The sequence below is a fragment of the Phalacrocorax aristotelis genome, chromosome 4 (assembly GCF_949628215.1).
Source record: "Phalacrocorax aristotelis chromosome 4, bGulAri2.1, whole genome shotgun sequence".
NCBI lineage: Eukaryota > Metazoa > Chordata > Aves > Suliformes > Phalacrocoracidae > Phalacrocorax > Phalacrocorax aristotelis.
The window spans coordinates 63,557,373-63,573,252 of record NC_134279.1 but is presented as its reverse complement, the minus strand read 5'-3'; the positions used below and the strand labels follow the sequence as shown (position 1 = coordinate 63,573,252).

Below are 15,880 nucleotides of genomic sequence, written 5' to 3'. Positions count from 1 at the left end.
ATTAAATGCGAGCACCACAGTTTGGGGGGAAAGAAGGGGTTGGCTGTGAGGGGTTTTTGGTTTCTTTTTAAAATAATCCCTTGCTTATTTAGGTACTTGTTTTTCTACTTACCTGATTGCAAGTTGTTTTTATCTTTTCTGAAACCTTTGTCACTTCTAGCTCTGACTGGTGGGATTTAGGGTCCCTATAGGCTGTCTCCTACCATGCTAGTGGTAGCAGAGATGAGGTCTGTGTTGGCGGGTGGACAAGACATGGAGGTGCAGGTCTCAGTAGGTCCCATGGATGCGCAGTGTCCTGGGGTATTAGGCTTTGGGAACAGAGGAATAATCTCTTAGTATTCTCTTAACCCATCAGCTGGACTAGAACATAACGCTATTGTGACAGTGTAGTTTAAACTCCTCACGTGAGAGATGCCTGACTCGTACAGGCGTAATACAGCATGGTCTGCTTGGTAGCAGTCCTTTGTATGCAGCAAGTTCTCTGTGGCCCTGAGAGCACTTCTCCGTCTGGCTTCCCTGCTTGGGGCACGCTGCAGAGATGCCCAGCTCCGCTTGCCTGCTCTGTCCTGCTGTCAGAATTCCTTCAGCAGCAAAACCCTCTGCAAAGCCTGTAGAAAAGAAATAAATTCCAGAATAGTTGTTTTCTTTTCAAATCTCTACTTTCAGCCTTGCCTAAAATGAGTGCTTTGATATCCAAAATGAAGTTTGATTTTTTTCTTGCTGCCTAGGGAAACATTTTTCTGCCTCTAACATGCCTCCTTCACATACAGGGCACATCTGCCTTTTCTCTTGCTCTCAAGAAGGTCTTGACAATCAAACCAAAAAGTGTATGCAATGATTTTCCCTCTCTACAGATCAGATCACATTGTCCTTTCTTCCTTATTATAATTTTTCCCCCACTCTACAAGGCCGAAATGTTTCCCATTCACTTTCCCCTCCACTCCTCCTCCTGTTTGGCTCTGCAGAACCATGTTTCCAGCTGCAAGTGCATTGGATTCAGCTTTGTCTTCAGTCACAGTTTTCCTAAATATTTGCTCTTCTACCAGTCTCATGAATCTCTTACAAATCTTACAAAAGCAATATAAGGCAAAGCTGTGCACCTGCAGCTTGCTCTCTCTCTCCCTCTCCCTCTCTATGCAGGCTCAGTAATTGGAGGCTTGTCAGTCTTGGCTTCAGTGTATAGCAAAGAAAGTCTATCCCAGTTTTAATAAATATTTGACAAATTAGTGCAGCAAAGGAGTCACATTAGGTGTTGTTAAACATTTAATGTCGTGTGGAAGACCCTGCCTTTCAATAAACGTTCTTTGAATTTCCACCAGCTTTTACTTTTCACTGCTTGAAAAAAGGAAGGAAATAAACACAAAATGAAATAAATACTTGAAAAATACCCGGGAACACACCGCTATGCCTGACAGTCCTCCTGGACTCTATTGTTTTGCTTCAGCCAGTTGATGCTATTTAAACAGCTTTCCTATTTAATAAACACAAGGGTACTGAGATATGTTTTCTAGACCTGCAATCCCAGTGAAGCGAGGACTTTGATATTAGCAGAACTTTCTTGTTAAAAACTCACTGGGAGAACCTGTCTTACTGCTATAAATTTGCATTAGTCACTACTGATTTTCTTGTAACTCAGTTGAACACTGACCACATCTGGACTGCAAATAAAAAGCTCTTTGTCTTCAAGACACGGCAGCCGCCTCATCCTGCGATGACCTCTGTCCTTCCCCATCATATGACCAGAGGTGCCTTAAATTAGTCATAGCACCCTGGGAAGCTAGAAGGGAGTGAGGTTGGGTTTTCAGCAGAAGCAGCAGCTGATACAATGAATTTGTTTCAGTACCATAACTGTAGTGTTATTTTACCTACTTTCATGTGGACTGTGGCAGGACCGTCTTTTGGGAAGCCACCAGAAAAAGCAGACAGTGTCTTGGATGACGTTGCTATGCTTATATTCCATTACAATAATAGCAAGCCGGTCACAGCAACGCTGCCAGGTGCCACCACAGGGATGTGGACTGAGTTTTGAGCCAGTTCAGAGCCTGAAGCTCTCGGGTGTTAGAAGGGCCATAGCAGTGTGTAAGAGTCAATGCAGCGTTCCCAGCTGGCTGGCCAGTTCTCTCTTGGGTGGTGTTATCTGTTTATTGTGGTTGCCCCTGTGGTTTCACCTCTGTGTGTCATTCTTCACTTGGTCGTGAATGAGGCCTCTTACCAGTTGCTAAATATTCTCAGAACAAGGCCCTGAGCCACTGTCCATTTAATAACAAAAAAAGAAGATTGGCTCTGACATCAAGCCAAGCACGTGAACAGCCCCTCATCTTTCCAATGGATTTAGGTTCTGTACATGTGACGACTCTTCATGCTTGTTTTGTAACACTGGTATTTGTGTGACATTCACAGGAGCTATGCAGTGGTTTGTCCACTGTTTTAAACCAAACTTGGTATTTAAGTTAAATTTCTTCATCCTATCAAGAGATTTTTAAAAAAATTTTTAATAACTGACAAAATAGCAGGGAATCAATTAAATGGTGTTTACCCCATAGGGGATTATTCCTACTTGATGTTTGCTACCTGCTGATGCTAATGTTTTCTTCTCATCATACATTGCAGTGGACAACTGATATCTCACTGGCTCAAAATTAGTGCTTTTTGGACACAACTGGGAGCGGAAGCTGAAGAAAACTCTTCACACCATAACTACCTGTAGAGATGCAGACAAATAACTCCTAGCAGGGATGATTTGCCATTAGGTAAGCAAAGCAGGAGCTTTACAATTCACAAACATTTCCTTTGCATTTTTTTATCTTTGGTAGGTACCCAAGGCAGCCTAACAGGAGTTGCAGGAGGAAAAAATAAAAAAGTAATGCTAGAAAGTGGTCTTTTTATAAAGCACTTAGACAGAAATTCTGGCGTCTTTAAGGCAGTACTATCATGTGGATGTAACTGATGAGAGAAGAGCCAGGGATTGATTGTGCATAAAAAGCTGGAGCTGTTTAACAGAAATGAATAATGCATATAGAAAAAATGCATAGGAAAACTATGCTCAGAGGGTGAACAAACTGCTGACCTACATGCACGCCTGAGTGAAGTGTGATCTGTGTCATATTTTAAATGGAAGAGCAAAACACTGTGTTAAAAAAAAAAAAACCCAACCCAAAATTCCCAACTTTTTATACTCTCTACTACCCTGTCTCTGATACTGTCATAAAAAGATTACAGCCTCTCCTTTCATACAATCCTTACTCAAAGACATTAAGTTTCATCTTTCTTCACTTTCCCCTTTGAGAATAGGCACCTTTTGCCACTAGGAACCCTAAGTTTAGTTCAATACCCATTCAATTTAGACTGAGAAAAAAAGAGACAAAAGTCCTGAGAAATGGAAAAGGAAGCAAGTACAGTCCTTGAATCTGAAGATGCTCTTACTTTGTATACCTTGATTTGGATAAAAAAGCATCAGCTATGGAAAAATGAGTATCTGTCGTGGTTTAACCCCAGCTGGCAATGAAGCCCCACACAGCCACTCACTCACTCCCTCCTGGTGGGATGGGAGAGAGAATTGGAAGGGTAAAAGTGAGAAAAATTGTGGGTTGATGTAAAGACAGCTTAATAAATTAAGCAAAAGCTGTTCACACAAGCAAAATAAAGCAAGGAAATAATTCATGGCTTCCCACGGGCAGGCAGGTGCTCAGCCATCGCCAGGAAAGCAGGGCTCCATCACACAATAACAGTTACTTGGGAAGAACAAACGCCATCACTCCGAATGTCCCCCTTCCTTCTTCTTCCCCCAGCTTTACATGCTGAGTGTGATGTCATATGGTGTGGGATATCCCTTGGGTCAGTTGGGGTCAGCTGTCCCAGCTGTGCCCCCTCCCAGCTCCTTGTGCACCCCCAGCCCACTCGCTGGTGGCGTGGGGTGAGAGGCAGAAAAGGCCTTGACCCTGTGTAAGCCCTGCTCAGCAGTAACTAATGCATCCCTGGGTTATCCAGGCTGTTTCCAGCACAAATCCAAACCATAGCCACACACTAGCTACTGTGAAGAAAGTTAACTCTACCCCAGCCAGAACTAGCACGGTATCTGAGAAAATAAAGGAGATGAATAGCTATTAAAATCCTCTCAGCACCTAAATGGGTATTTCGAAGATTAATCTTCATGAGGAAAAAAAGTTGAAAAAACTGCATTCACCATTGCAAGTGTAAGATTACAAGATGGTTTGACTGCAGTCAGTAAATGCCTACCACATTCTGGTCTCTGCATAGTGTGAGTATATCTGATCAGCTTTGATTCAGAAACACTGGCAGCATTATACCCTGTGCTACACTGTTGTTCATCCAGGTTTTCCTGGCAGCCTCTATCTGTGAGGTCCCATGAAAGGCAGCTATCTTCAGATCAGACTTCTGCCCTAGTACAGTTGTGTGTGTGGTCTAAGCAAGAACCTGTTTTTAAGGGAAAACCTGCTAGCTGCTGTTAGAAACTGTGTGAGTGTGCATTTATTTGCTGTGCTTTGGCTGCAGTATTTCTGTATTGTATTATTTCAGTATTGGTCGATCCCGAAATAATCTAATCCAAGCCAGAAAAGCATCATGACAAGCCACAATGCATGAACGTGTGTTGCACCATCCCTGGGCTTGGAGGCAGGGATGGAGGAGCAGGCGGGACCCTGGACCACCACCTCCCCTTGCCATGAAGGGCTTGGCGGCATCAGAAAAGAGGTCACGACTCGTGTAATGGGTGTAAACATGTAGTGGCTGCAGTTCCAAATCCACATGCCACTTTGCATTCAAAGCACCCGTATTTTGCCTTGGCAATGGTGAAATATATCCTTAATTTGATCCCCCACCGGATGCTGCATTCAGCAGTATTTTAGGCATGTCTTAAAGCACACCCTAATAATAGAGGTTGCAAGTAACAATGACAGAAGTAGCAAAGGAGCACTTGGATGTTATTTAGTGCTATGGTTTTGGTTTACGAACTAGTATGTGCTGCTTGTTTGAGCATGCCAGCAGCTGGTGTTCAAGCGACACAATGTGAGAACTCAGATGTAGGGTTGTCAGAGGCGACTGCAGAACCGCTGTGGTGTGGGCAGGATGTGTTGCTCAGAATAATGTGCTTCAGGCGTCTGTCAACTGGAGATGATAGAGGGAAATGAAGATGAGAGTGCTTTCTGAAAAAGTAAATCTGGGAAGGAAAATAAACCTTTTGAAAAAAAACCTAGCAAATGGTGGGCGGACAGTAAGCTAGAGACTTGGAAGGGTGCAAAAGGAAAAAAGATGGTGGCATGCAGCTGATAGATGTAAGAGAAAGACAAAGGGAGAAAAAAGCCCTGGGAGTCAGGGGAGAAAGGGGAAGAAGAGAAAGACTTCAGAGATTTATGGCCATTATACACTTGAAATTTATTGGTTTGCCATTTGTCAGCTACATCTAGGAAACAGTTTGCCTTTAGGTATTGCCCATTGTAGAAGCAGACTTTTAGGACAGGATTTCTCCCCCCAAAACCATATAAACTAATATCAAAATAAGGACGCTTCATGAGCTCTTTCATTTTGATATGTTTTTTCCACCATGTTTCCACTAACAGCAGTATCTGAATTAAAGGTGCTGGGAGGATTTCATGACTCTGTAGCCATGGAAAGGCAACATTTGGAGCCAGGAATGACTTCTGCAACTCACAGATCAGGGAAAATGCCATTAAGATGCATGCAGGTTGCAGAAAGGCTGACATTTCCTGTGCTAGGAGACCAGGGCAGAAGGTGGCAAAATGACTGGATTGTAATACTGCATTTTAAAAACTTAATTCCTACTCCTTGCTGGCATTTGGCTTAAGGCTTATAACTTTGGGAGCTTGGTCACAGAGTTAGTGTATCGGTTTAAAAAGAGAACAGGTGCGTAGGGGACAGTGGAGGGGAAGAGTGACACATGCCAGGCAAGCCTTGGACAAAAGGAAGTATGTCCGTTCTGGCACATTTCTAACCCTTCCCTGATTGTTGTCCAACTGCCACCACATCAGGATCTTCTTCTCCTGCCTCCCTCACTTCATCACCTCCAAATCCTGATAGTTACAAGTGGGGAATCAATCAGAGACTCTGTTCCTTTCAGCCACAGGTACTGGAGGCCACAGGGGGCTGTGATCTGATTAAGGCATTGTTGAAAACAGCTTTTGCCTTTTATCTGAAACCACTGTCCTTGGACTAAATCAGCGGGAGCAGGCGAACAGTGCATGTACTGCTACATGGGCTCTGAAGGTACAGAAGAATCTACACTTACAAAAAGGAATTTGCCTTTTAAAGTGCATACAGACCTGTGAAGTTGCCTGTCTTGCTATACAGTGCATAGTCAGCAATATTCCCACCCAGTATATTATTCAAATGTGTTGTTTTTTTTTAACTTAAACACCAATTTTTAAACTATGTCCTATAATAAAGCCAGACTTACAAATGGTATAAAATCCTTCACAAATATTTTTTCTGCTCCCAGTGTTCCACATAATTCCAAAACCAGCTGAATTCATTCCTCCAGTTTCAACACACAGGACAGGTTTGTAGAGGGTCTCATTCTGCACCCTTAAGTGAAGTAAAATTTTCACTTCATTGTTATGAATTAAAGCCCATAATTTAATTCAGTGGATATTTGCAAAAGGTCAGATCGATGTCGGTAGTCTCAGCACCGTTCTAGAAACAGCGCTCCTTTATTAATGTGGCAGGCAAAACATTGTTTCTATGGGTTGTGCATGTGTTTAGAATTTTTTTTTAATTTCCTGTCTGTGGACAAGCTGGATGCAAAAAAATAATAGCCAAAGTTGTGTGCTAAGTTGTATGGGTAAACTGTTTCAGGCAATAACTGAGTGCAGAACATGCATCTGGATGCCTGGAACTGAAACTGTATTTCCAATTTAAAATCATTCTGTAAAGAGATCAGATTTCCTGATTAAAAACCTTGAGATGAGTTATATTTAATATCCACATCCACATTCCACACTGTGTTTAAATTTAATCTCTGTCTACTAACAAGTTTTTTAAATTATATTGATTCAGCTAGAAGATAGAAGCATCTCCAACAGGATATTTTCACAAAGCAAAATAAATTATATAACAACTTCTGCTGAGCTCCACAGAGCAACGGGGATGACCTGAGCACCCACACTCACCGTTGCACTGCAGAGGAAAGAGACTGGAGCCCTTGCTCAGTAAAACACCAATAATTACATCACTCACGCACATTACATCACTTTTCTCTGTTAAGTCTGTTTACAAATATGTGTAGCTGGAGAAAACAGTTGCTCCAAAGTTTAGAAAAACTGCTTTCTGACAAAGTCTTTCAGCCTTTGCTCGCTGTGACGGCTGTTTCTGCCTTTCTACATCCAATGGCTTCTATTTCCATGTAGGCAGTTCCACGTCAGGAGTGACTGTGAATATATTTGTGAAATGAATGACTACCATGGGCATCATCATACGTCTTCAGTCCTGCGCCTTTTGTAAAATCACCTCTTTGCCTTTATCCTAAGTGTTTATCCCTGTGCTTCCCAGTGTGACAATTTCTATGTGAGCCTTTGGGCCTCATCTAAGACCCTGCCACTTGCACGTGTGGTTGCTTGCAGCTGCACAGAAGAAAGCCACTTCTTTGTGCTTGTTCTATGGGCTTTATTTAAACCAAAAATACATTCAATTATGCTAATTTAGGTTATTGCCTAAGTGAAGAATACATTCCATCCACAAAGTCACCGATATTTATTTTCATTTTATTTAAAAAAAAAGATTATATATTTTACTTAAAAGCATTATTTTCACATGGACAAGCCCATTCTTCCCACCACAAAATTCTTCTTTTAATTGACTGTGACACCAAAATGATCTCAGCTAAAATAATGTGAAAAAATACTACAAATGTAACTGAAAGATCTTGGTTATGAGGCATAGATATTGAAGTGAAGACTGCAATACATGTATTCAGGTTTGAGGAGAATCTATTAGCGTCTTGGAAATTTTAAGAGATACTCAGAACTGCAGCCGAAAACTGAGCGGAAGCGTTGATGTAAAGGACACCAACATTTACAGGAGAATTTATGACAAATAGAACATCTTCTAAGGCTTTTTATAAAGTCCCGTATCTTCAAAGAGCCCGCTTCATCCTTTGTACTTTTGAAGGGAAAGTGATATAAAGCTCAGACAGTGATAGCATCCATTTCCCATAAAATTCTCACTGAATTTACTGTCAGCTGAAGTGTTTCATTACCTCAGAACTAAATCATGTTCAGCTGATGCCACAGTCACTTTCTGAGACCAGATGGTAGATACTTCAATTTCTGTAGGCCACTCATTGCCGCTTCTGGCACAGCTCAGGGGGGTGCAGATGCATTCATGTGCATGTAAGAACATTTGGAGAGTGAAGCCCCTGTTGTCCTCCCCTCCTCTTCATCACCAACCTCTCCCCGTATTGCAGGGGGCTTTTGCTTTGCACAGCAGGTGAAAGTGGCTAGAAAACCCATGCGGAAACGCTTGTTCATAAAACAGTATATGATAGGATTCACGCAGGCAGAAGTGTAGGACAACAAGTGGATAAAGGAGATAGGAGCTCCTGAGAGACGCTGGTCTGCCGAAGTGGTGTCAAATGCACGCCAGGCATTGACACTGAAGATGGGAGTCCAGCAGAGGAAAAACAAAATCACTATCACCATCAACATGCGGATGACGAGTTTCTTGGCCATTAAGTTGGCAGAAGAGCTGCTGCTTCTCACCCTGTCTATTTTGCTATGGCTAGTAGCAGAGAGCTGTTGCAATGGCATTTTCCTTTTTCTTTTGGTTTTGTTGAGGTAGCATCCATCTCCATCCTCGTATTTGGCACTGCAGGTACTTACTTTTCTTTCTGTACATATAAATTAGTGCTTAAATAGTCGGCAAAATCTCTCTGAACAGTGATTCAAAAGAATGAAGAGTAAAGAATGGAGTCTAAGTCTAAAAAAATAATATAATTCATGGATGAACAACTGCTGCAAAGAAAGCACTGGCCCACTTCTGAGTCAGTTGTGTATCAGCTGCTCTGCAGCCCCTATGTCCCAATATTCTCGTATCTTAACTCTATACAGATTCATGCAAAAGATGTAAGAACACTGTTTGCTTAAGTATTCACTGAAGATAGTTTTCAAAATTATATGCTTCTATCTTAATTTGACAATTTTTATTGTGGTGCTTATTGAGAGAAATTGTTCTCATCCACGGCCAGAAAAAAAAAATCTTGATATTTCTATAATAAGCAAATTAGAAATTTAATGTATCCTGCCAAGAGTCTTTGCAAACAAGCCATAGGTGAGGAATTATTTACTAGTGAATAAGGGAATAGCTTCAATCAACAAATGCATCTGGCAGGTTCATGGCCATAACTGACCATAAAGATCATAATGATAATTTTTGCAAATAGAAAATTCTGCTTTTAGTAGCCTTAAGATGACTGCTTGTATGTTCAACTCTAACTTAAAGAAAACCCCCAAACCTAAATGTTTTGTTACCTCGTGAAGATTTTCTCTGGCTGGCATCAAATTTTATTCCTCTGTAGAGTTCCAAAGAAATTAGGCCATATGCAACCATCATTATAATCCCAGGTATAAGAAAGAGTATGAGTAGCAGGAGAGTGTACCTAAATAATCAAAAGACAAACTGATATCAGGGAACAGCACAAAACCAAAAAACCTCCTTTTTTCCAGGTGAGAAAGCAAGGGGATGCGGGGAGGGGGGACACACACACTGACACAGAACATGTGTGTGTCAAGATTTCAAGATTTTTCTGTAATTTTTTCATGCTAATACAAAGCATCATTTTGACAGCCCTGGAAATTAGAAGCTTCCCACATCTTCTCCTCCTTCTTCCCTCAGAAAAGTACAGCAGGAACAAAGCCATCGTGGCTGCAAAACATCTGTCACCCAACCTCCGCAGGCCCAGAGGAGATGGGCACTCCCATAGTGGTTAAAGGGAGCAGAAGGTCTCTCTGTCCATGTGTGGGGCTCCTTGCTGTACCCAGATGAGCGTCAGGCGCCCTGTAGCTTTGACTGATGTAAAAATTGCCTTGCAGAAGCCAAATGAGCAGCTGCTGGTTCTCAAAGGAGCCCCTGGTACTGGCAGTCACTACTTCAGTGAGATCTGACTTGCTAAGGGTCGTGGCACATGTGGACAGGGACAGAGCAGCCACCACCTGGGCTTTCATGGGGCCATGCAGAGCCCCCGGGGATGGATCCCAGGGCCGGCAACCCCTTTGCTAGAGGAAGCAGCTTTTACTTGATTGCACATCCGTTACTCTCCTAGGCAGCTTCTCTGATGTGATTACGAGTTGGGGAAATAATTCTGTCTAAATGCATTCATAAGCCTACATCTCTTTTGTTCCCTGGGACTTTGGTGCAAACTCACGAAAGTACCTGGGAATCTGCAATGATGCCATGGAGAAGAGAATTTCACCCTGCACCCCCCTTCCTCATACGTACTCATATTGCCAAATACCTGAGACTACTGAAAGCATTAATTCAAATTTACCATGGTTGTGGATACACCATGCTGAAGTGGTGCATACTATAATCTTGTTCCCAGTTCCAACTGGCCTTCAGTATCCAAAAAAATCTTACATCTTCTCAGTGTTTAGTCATCGTGCAAGGACACATTGTCTAATTGCTTCTTGACAGTGCTACTATTTACTTACTCTGCCTGGAAGTGTAGGACATGTAGGACTTGGAGCACTGTCTCTCCCCTCATCTCTCTGTTCTCTATAAGTGACTAGAAGGTTTCAGTTCTCAAGAAGAGCATTTGCAACCTCTCCACATTCTCATATTCTACCCAGAGGACATTCAGACAAACGTGAACAGGCAAGACAGCACGCAGAGGGGCGCTTGTACATGTCTGCATTTCTCAAAGATTAATCAAGGACTTCTCTGAAAATATTTAAGTTTACATATAAATTAGAGAAAGCAGTATTCCTGTGTGAAGAGTGACAAATGCTTTCTTTACAGCAACAGTAGGGGCTTAGCAGACCATAGTGTGGGAATCATTGCCGTGTTGGGTATCATTCCTATGACAAGGCAAAAGTCATACAAGTGTCAAAACATAAGCAGCTCAAAAATATTATTTTCTGTTTGTTTTTACTTCTTAAATAAGCATGATAGAAGTGTAAATGTTTGCTGAAGGTTAATACTTGATTTTCAGTAGGCTTAATGCTACCATGAAATCCTGTTTTCCACCAGATAATTATGCATTTGCTAACAGTCAGTTATGTCTTACCAAGACTGCTGAATGACATCACTTGGCCAAAGGAGCCGACACATATTTGCTGTGGTGTTGTTATACTTGGTAAAAGGTACCAGTTTGCTGTAAATTGGGTATGGTGACATGATAGTAAAGGAAACACACCAGGTAGCAGCAATCACTTTCAAGGCATGAGATTTTGTCTGCCAGACCCTGGACTGCAGAGGTTTGCAAATGGCACTGTATCTCTCCAAAGATATGGCAACCAGGTTGAATGTAGATACACTTACAGAGACACCTGGATATATAAAATAAAGGAAAAGGTTATTCTCTTGTTTCAAAGGTTCATGTTGCTTTCAAATAGTCTTGCTAACTTTCTGTATGCTTATAGAAAATTAAAACTATAGCAAACTATTTGTAAGCTAAAATATTTACAAATATCATACTGATTAAGTCAGGGATGAATGCGTGGGCAATGGGTCTGGGTCTCCAGGCTGATGTTCCTGCTCTGCGCTTCTCTAACTCCAGAAGTCCAAGACAAAAGATTCATTCTGTCAAACCATGAAATTCTGATAATGGGAAGAAGACACTTTTCCTCCTAACTATTCTCACTGCTACTGTGGTTTATCCACTCCACTAATTGCACTGAAATTCAAACAAGCATTTGAAATCAGTGGCATTATGCTGCTAATTACTCTGTTAACACAGCAGTTCATAGTCCCCCTTACATTGCTTGACTGTTATTCTGATTTTCTCATTCAAGAGATTTTCTCATTCAAGATATTAAATATTATCACTTTTTAAATCTGATACTAATGGAGTTACAAAGCAAGAGAAATGAAGTCATGAAGCAGAATCTTTGTCCTTCAAGTGCCCTTAATGTCTTCTGTTCACATATTATAAAATATAACGCAATGTGCATTTCTGTCACTGAGGTGCCCCAGTTTATCACTGAGAGATTGTAATTATTTCTTCTTAATTTTGTCACTAATTTTTCTTTCAGTGAGTGAGCTTTCATTTAATAGTCTTTGTAAATGTTCTAATGTGGGTCAAAATATAAAATGCCAATACCTTTACAGTTTGATTTACACGAATGATCTGTGATTTAAAATAAGTCTCCCTTCATCCTCAAATTAAAACTTGAGCATAGGTGATGCAATGGATGTCAGTGCCTGTTTGTCAGTTGAAGCCTCTGTTAACCTGAACCACTAGTGAGAAATATCCATATTTTGACTCTTAAAATAAAACAACTGTGTAATGAAAAACTTCATGTTCAAAATATTTCACTGGATTTCTTTTTGTAAAGTAATTTACACAGCTTGAAATAAGAGAAAGATGACAATGCTTCAGTAACGTTTTATGATATTTATGGCAACAATTCATTAGAATTGTTTAAACGTGGCCTTTAGTTTTATTGGTTTTATCTACAAAAAGGTGTTGATTTCCCATTCGCACACTTTAGGTGTGTACTTTCACATTACAACAAAGTCCTCAAGGGCACAGGTTGAAAGGGGACCTAAGGTTTCTGTAATTAACGAGGTAGCAAAAACTTTACATAATGGTCTCCTTTTTTCTTTTCTCTTTTTTCTTTTTTTTTTTTTTTTTTTTTTGTTTAGTAAGAAACAAGCAAATGCACAGGAAGTGTTGGAAGTGAGACAAAATCACTTACACAAACATAATACAGGCATTTGGAAACTCCTGGCTCCACAACCAAAGGGGATATGGCAAGGCATATAAAAGTAATGCTTCTTAACATCAGCCTCTAAACCCTGCATCTGTATTTTGTGGTCTTCTGGTGAGCTCTGACCACACCTGGTCTGTTCCCAGAAAGTGCTTGTTCTAACTTCCAGCTCCACAAATGACACCTACTTTGGCCTTTTTTCTTTTTTCATGTATCACTGCTACCAAAAATCTGTGGGCAAAGGCTGCCCTTAGTGAGGACAGTACAAGCCTGTCATTTCTGCCGGGTGATCTGAACGCTGCTAACAACTCTGCCAGTTACAGGCAAGCAAGCCCATGTGCCGGGTTCCTCATTAAAGCTTGATCATGCACCACGCTTCTCGCTTAACCTGATCCAGCAACACACTTCTGTATGTTGTTAAAATTAAGTGGATGCCTCTGTGTTTTGCTGGATCAGCCTGAGGAGACCACAACCACGGAGACTTGCACTACAAAGTTGTTACTTTGTGATTTTGGTAACTGCTCAAGGGCAGATGGAAACAATAACCCTTTTACTGGTCTTTAATGACCTTCTCACCTATCTCATTAGTCAGTCTTCAACATAAGTATAAACTTCCAAGACTTACCCATGAAATAAGTGGCAGTTTTGCAAACAGCACTACCAAAAATAAAATCTTTCAGCAGGTTGGGAATGAGGGTGAATGGCATGCAGAAAAGGCAGAGCATCAGGTCGCTGACTGCTAGTGACAGCAGAAACGTGTTGGTGACCGTTCTCATCCGCTTGTTTCTTATCAGTACTGTAATTACCAGAATGTTCCCCAAAACACTGAGCACAAATATCAAACAATACAGCAGAATCCGAATTATCTGATGCAAATCTGAAAATTGACACAAGGAAAAAGCAGTTATGCAGTATACAGCTCACAAACTAGTATTATATGTTTCGTCCTTTCATAAAAACCAAAAGCCTTTCTGCATTCAGTATTGCTAAGGTTTATATCTTTACACCAATGCAAAATCAGTGGAACTTCTGAAATTCTTAAACTTATTCTGCTCTACACGAATCACGTAACATTAAATATAATATTTGAAGAGGCAAATGCGACTTCTTAAAAGCACAAAGTTCTGTTCACACTACTTAGTGTGCATCACTCACTCACCATGGGAGTTCCTCCTTTATGCAGAAGTAAGAAATGATACAGCAATCAAAAATATTTTACTACATGGATGATTTTTTTCAGCCTCAGAGTGCTGTAATTTCATATTTAATCACTTTCATGCACAGTATCAGATCAGGTAACACCGTTGTTATTGAATTGCTCCAAGAGTGAAAATCATGTTTCTCCAAGTCCTTAGCAGAGCTGTTTACATTTTGTGCCCAATAGTGTTACTGTTTTAGTTTTCCATTGTATCCAAATGTTGTTCTAGTTGAAATTTTAACTTGGAAAACCAGCACATACTAAATTCTTTCCTGCCTGTTTCTCATCCTAACCTATTAGCAAGCAGTTGATTTTGCACTCCCTCACAGAAAAAGCCTTGTGCAGCTGTTTCTTTCCATAGTGTCTCTACTTCCAGCTAGAACTAAAACTGCCTGAAAAAAAATCTATTTTCCTATACATACCTTTAGAAGGATAAGGTGGATCTTCCACGCAGAAAAAGGTGTCATTTTCCAAGATGATATCGCACAGGAAAGCAGTAATATTGGTGCTGTTCCCAAGGAAGCTGGCATCAACTATTTCCATTCTTCAGTATCCACAGATTAGCTTCGATGAAGAAAAGGGTGGGTTTGTAACTATCTGTCCATTCCTTCAGTAAAAAAATACATTTCTGTATGAAATCTTCAGGAGAAATACGAGAGAGGCAGTTGTGCAAGGAAGCTCTCCTAACTCTCCGTCAGGAACACCCGGCACACGGAGTCCTGTTCAGGCTGAAAAAGATTTATTCTAGTGGCACATAAGGCAGTTCAGAAAAGCAACGTATGTGTGCACATACACACTCACACGTATGCATGCACATCCACACACACACATGCATCCCCTCTGGTACTTTTTCAGATCCTCCCTCTTCTGTTACTGGCCTACTGTTGGGATTATAAACAGGCTAGAAAAAGATTACAGCATTAACCCCTTGCAAGATTGCTTCTGCTCACATCTCTGCAATATTTCTCGGAGGGAGTCTGTATTGCCATGGCCAGTAAATCACAACCAGTGAGTGATGAGAGTGATAAATCTGTCTCCCAACCAAAAACATAAAATGGTAAAAGTAGCTGAATAAAAGGGCAGAGAAGAGAAAAACATAGAGAAGATTTTCCATGCCTTACATGAAAATTATTCTTATCTTGACATTTTTTGGAGCAGACTGAAGTCTGGGTATGCTCAGAAAAACAAGAGCTGGTACATTATCTCATTTGGTAAAGTGCTAACTTCATACAAAAGCACTGTACGTGCCTAATCCAAACCCAGTAAGTCAATACAAAGACTCACTAATTTCAACGTTCTTGGATCAAACCTTATGAAAGTATGATATTAGAATTGTTGCTTAGTATAAGCAGAAGCCTACGCATTTTCTCAGTGCAAGGACTTGTATATGACTTGAATACAAACTTGATGAACTGATAAACTGTGGCACATTAGTTACGCATTAGTATAAAACACAACAATCTTGGTTGTTTAAAAGAAACTCTTTCTTCTGAGATCTGCTTTTTGAATACATAAACATCATCCTCTCTGGTGTTTCCATGAAGTCATGGGCTTTTAACTTCCAGTATACAGCTTGTTTATGGCCAAAAATGTAAATTAATATTATAAATTAATCCCTGCTATAAGTCAATGGAAAACAAATTTCACATTTAAAATCTCTCCTAGTTAAATAGGCAGAGTAATAACAGGTTCCTAATAACAGGTTCAGATCCCTTAAAGCTGATATATACAGACTGGAAGGCCCAGATTTCTTTTCCAGTCAAGACAGCCTTGCTCTATAGTGCCA

The 15,880-nt window shown here is 40.7% G+C and overlaps 1 protein-coding gene across 1 annotated transcript; it reads right to left on the bottom strand.

Annotated features, from left to right (window-relative positions):
• Window positions 1-7,617: 7,617 nt before the first annotated feature.
• Window positions 7,618-14,974, bottom strand: CCKAR (cholecystokinin A receptor). The gene is made up of 5 exons (XM_075092458.1): window positions 14,517-14,974; window positions 13,522-13,773; window positions 11,252-11,513; window positions 9,498-9,625; window positions 7,618-8,857 (listed from the first exon to the last, which is right to left on the bottom strand). Exons 1-5 carry the CDS (start codon window positions 14,635-14,637, stop codon window positions 8,331-8,333), a joined length of 1,290 nt encoding a protein of 429 aa, XP_074948559.1. The 5' UTR covers window positions 14,638-14,974; the 3' UTR covers window positions 7,618-8,330.
• Between the last annotated feature and the right edge of the window lie 906 nt (window positions 14,975-15,880).

Coding starts and splice junctions, on each gene's coding strand:
- CCKAR (XM_075092458.1), bottom strand. CDS start 14,637: ATGGAAATAGTTGATGCCAGCTTCCTTGGGAACAGCACCAATATTACT. Junction 9,626..11,251: donor GATGTCATTCAGCAGTCTTG/GTAAGACATAAC, acceptor TTGATTATTTAG/GTACACTCTCCTGCTACTCA. Junction 8,858..9,497: donor CCAGAGAAAATCTTCACGAG/GTAACAAAACAT, acceptor TTATATGTACAG/AAAGAAAAGTAAGTACCTGC.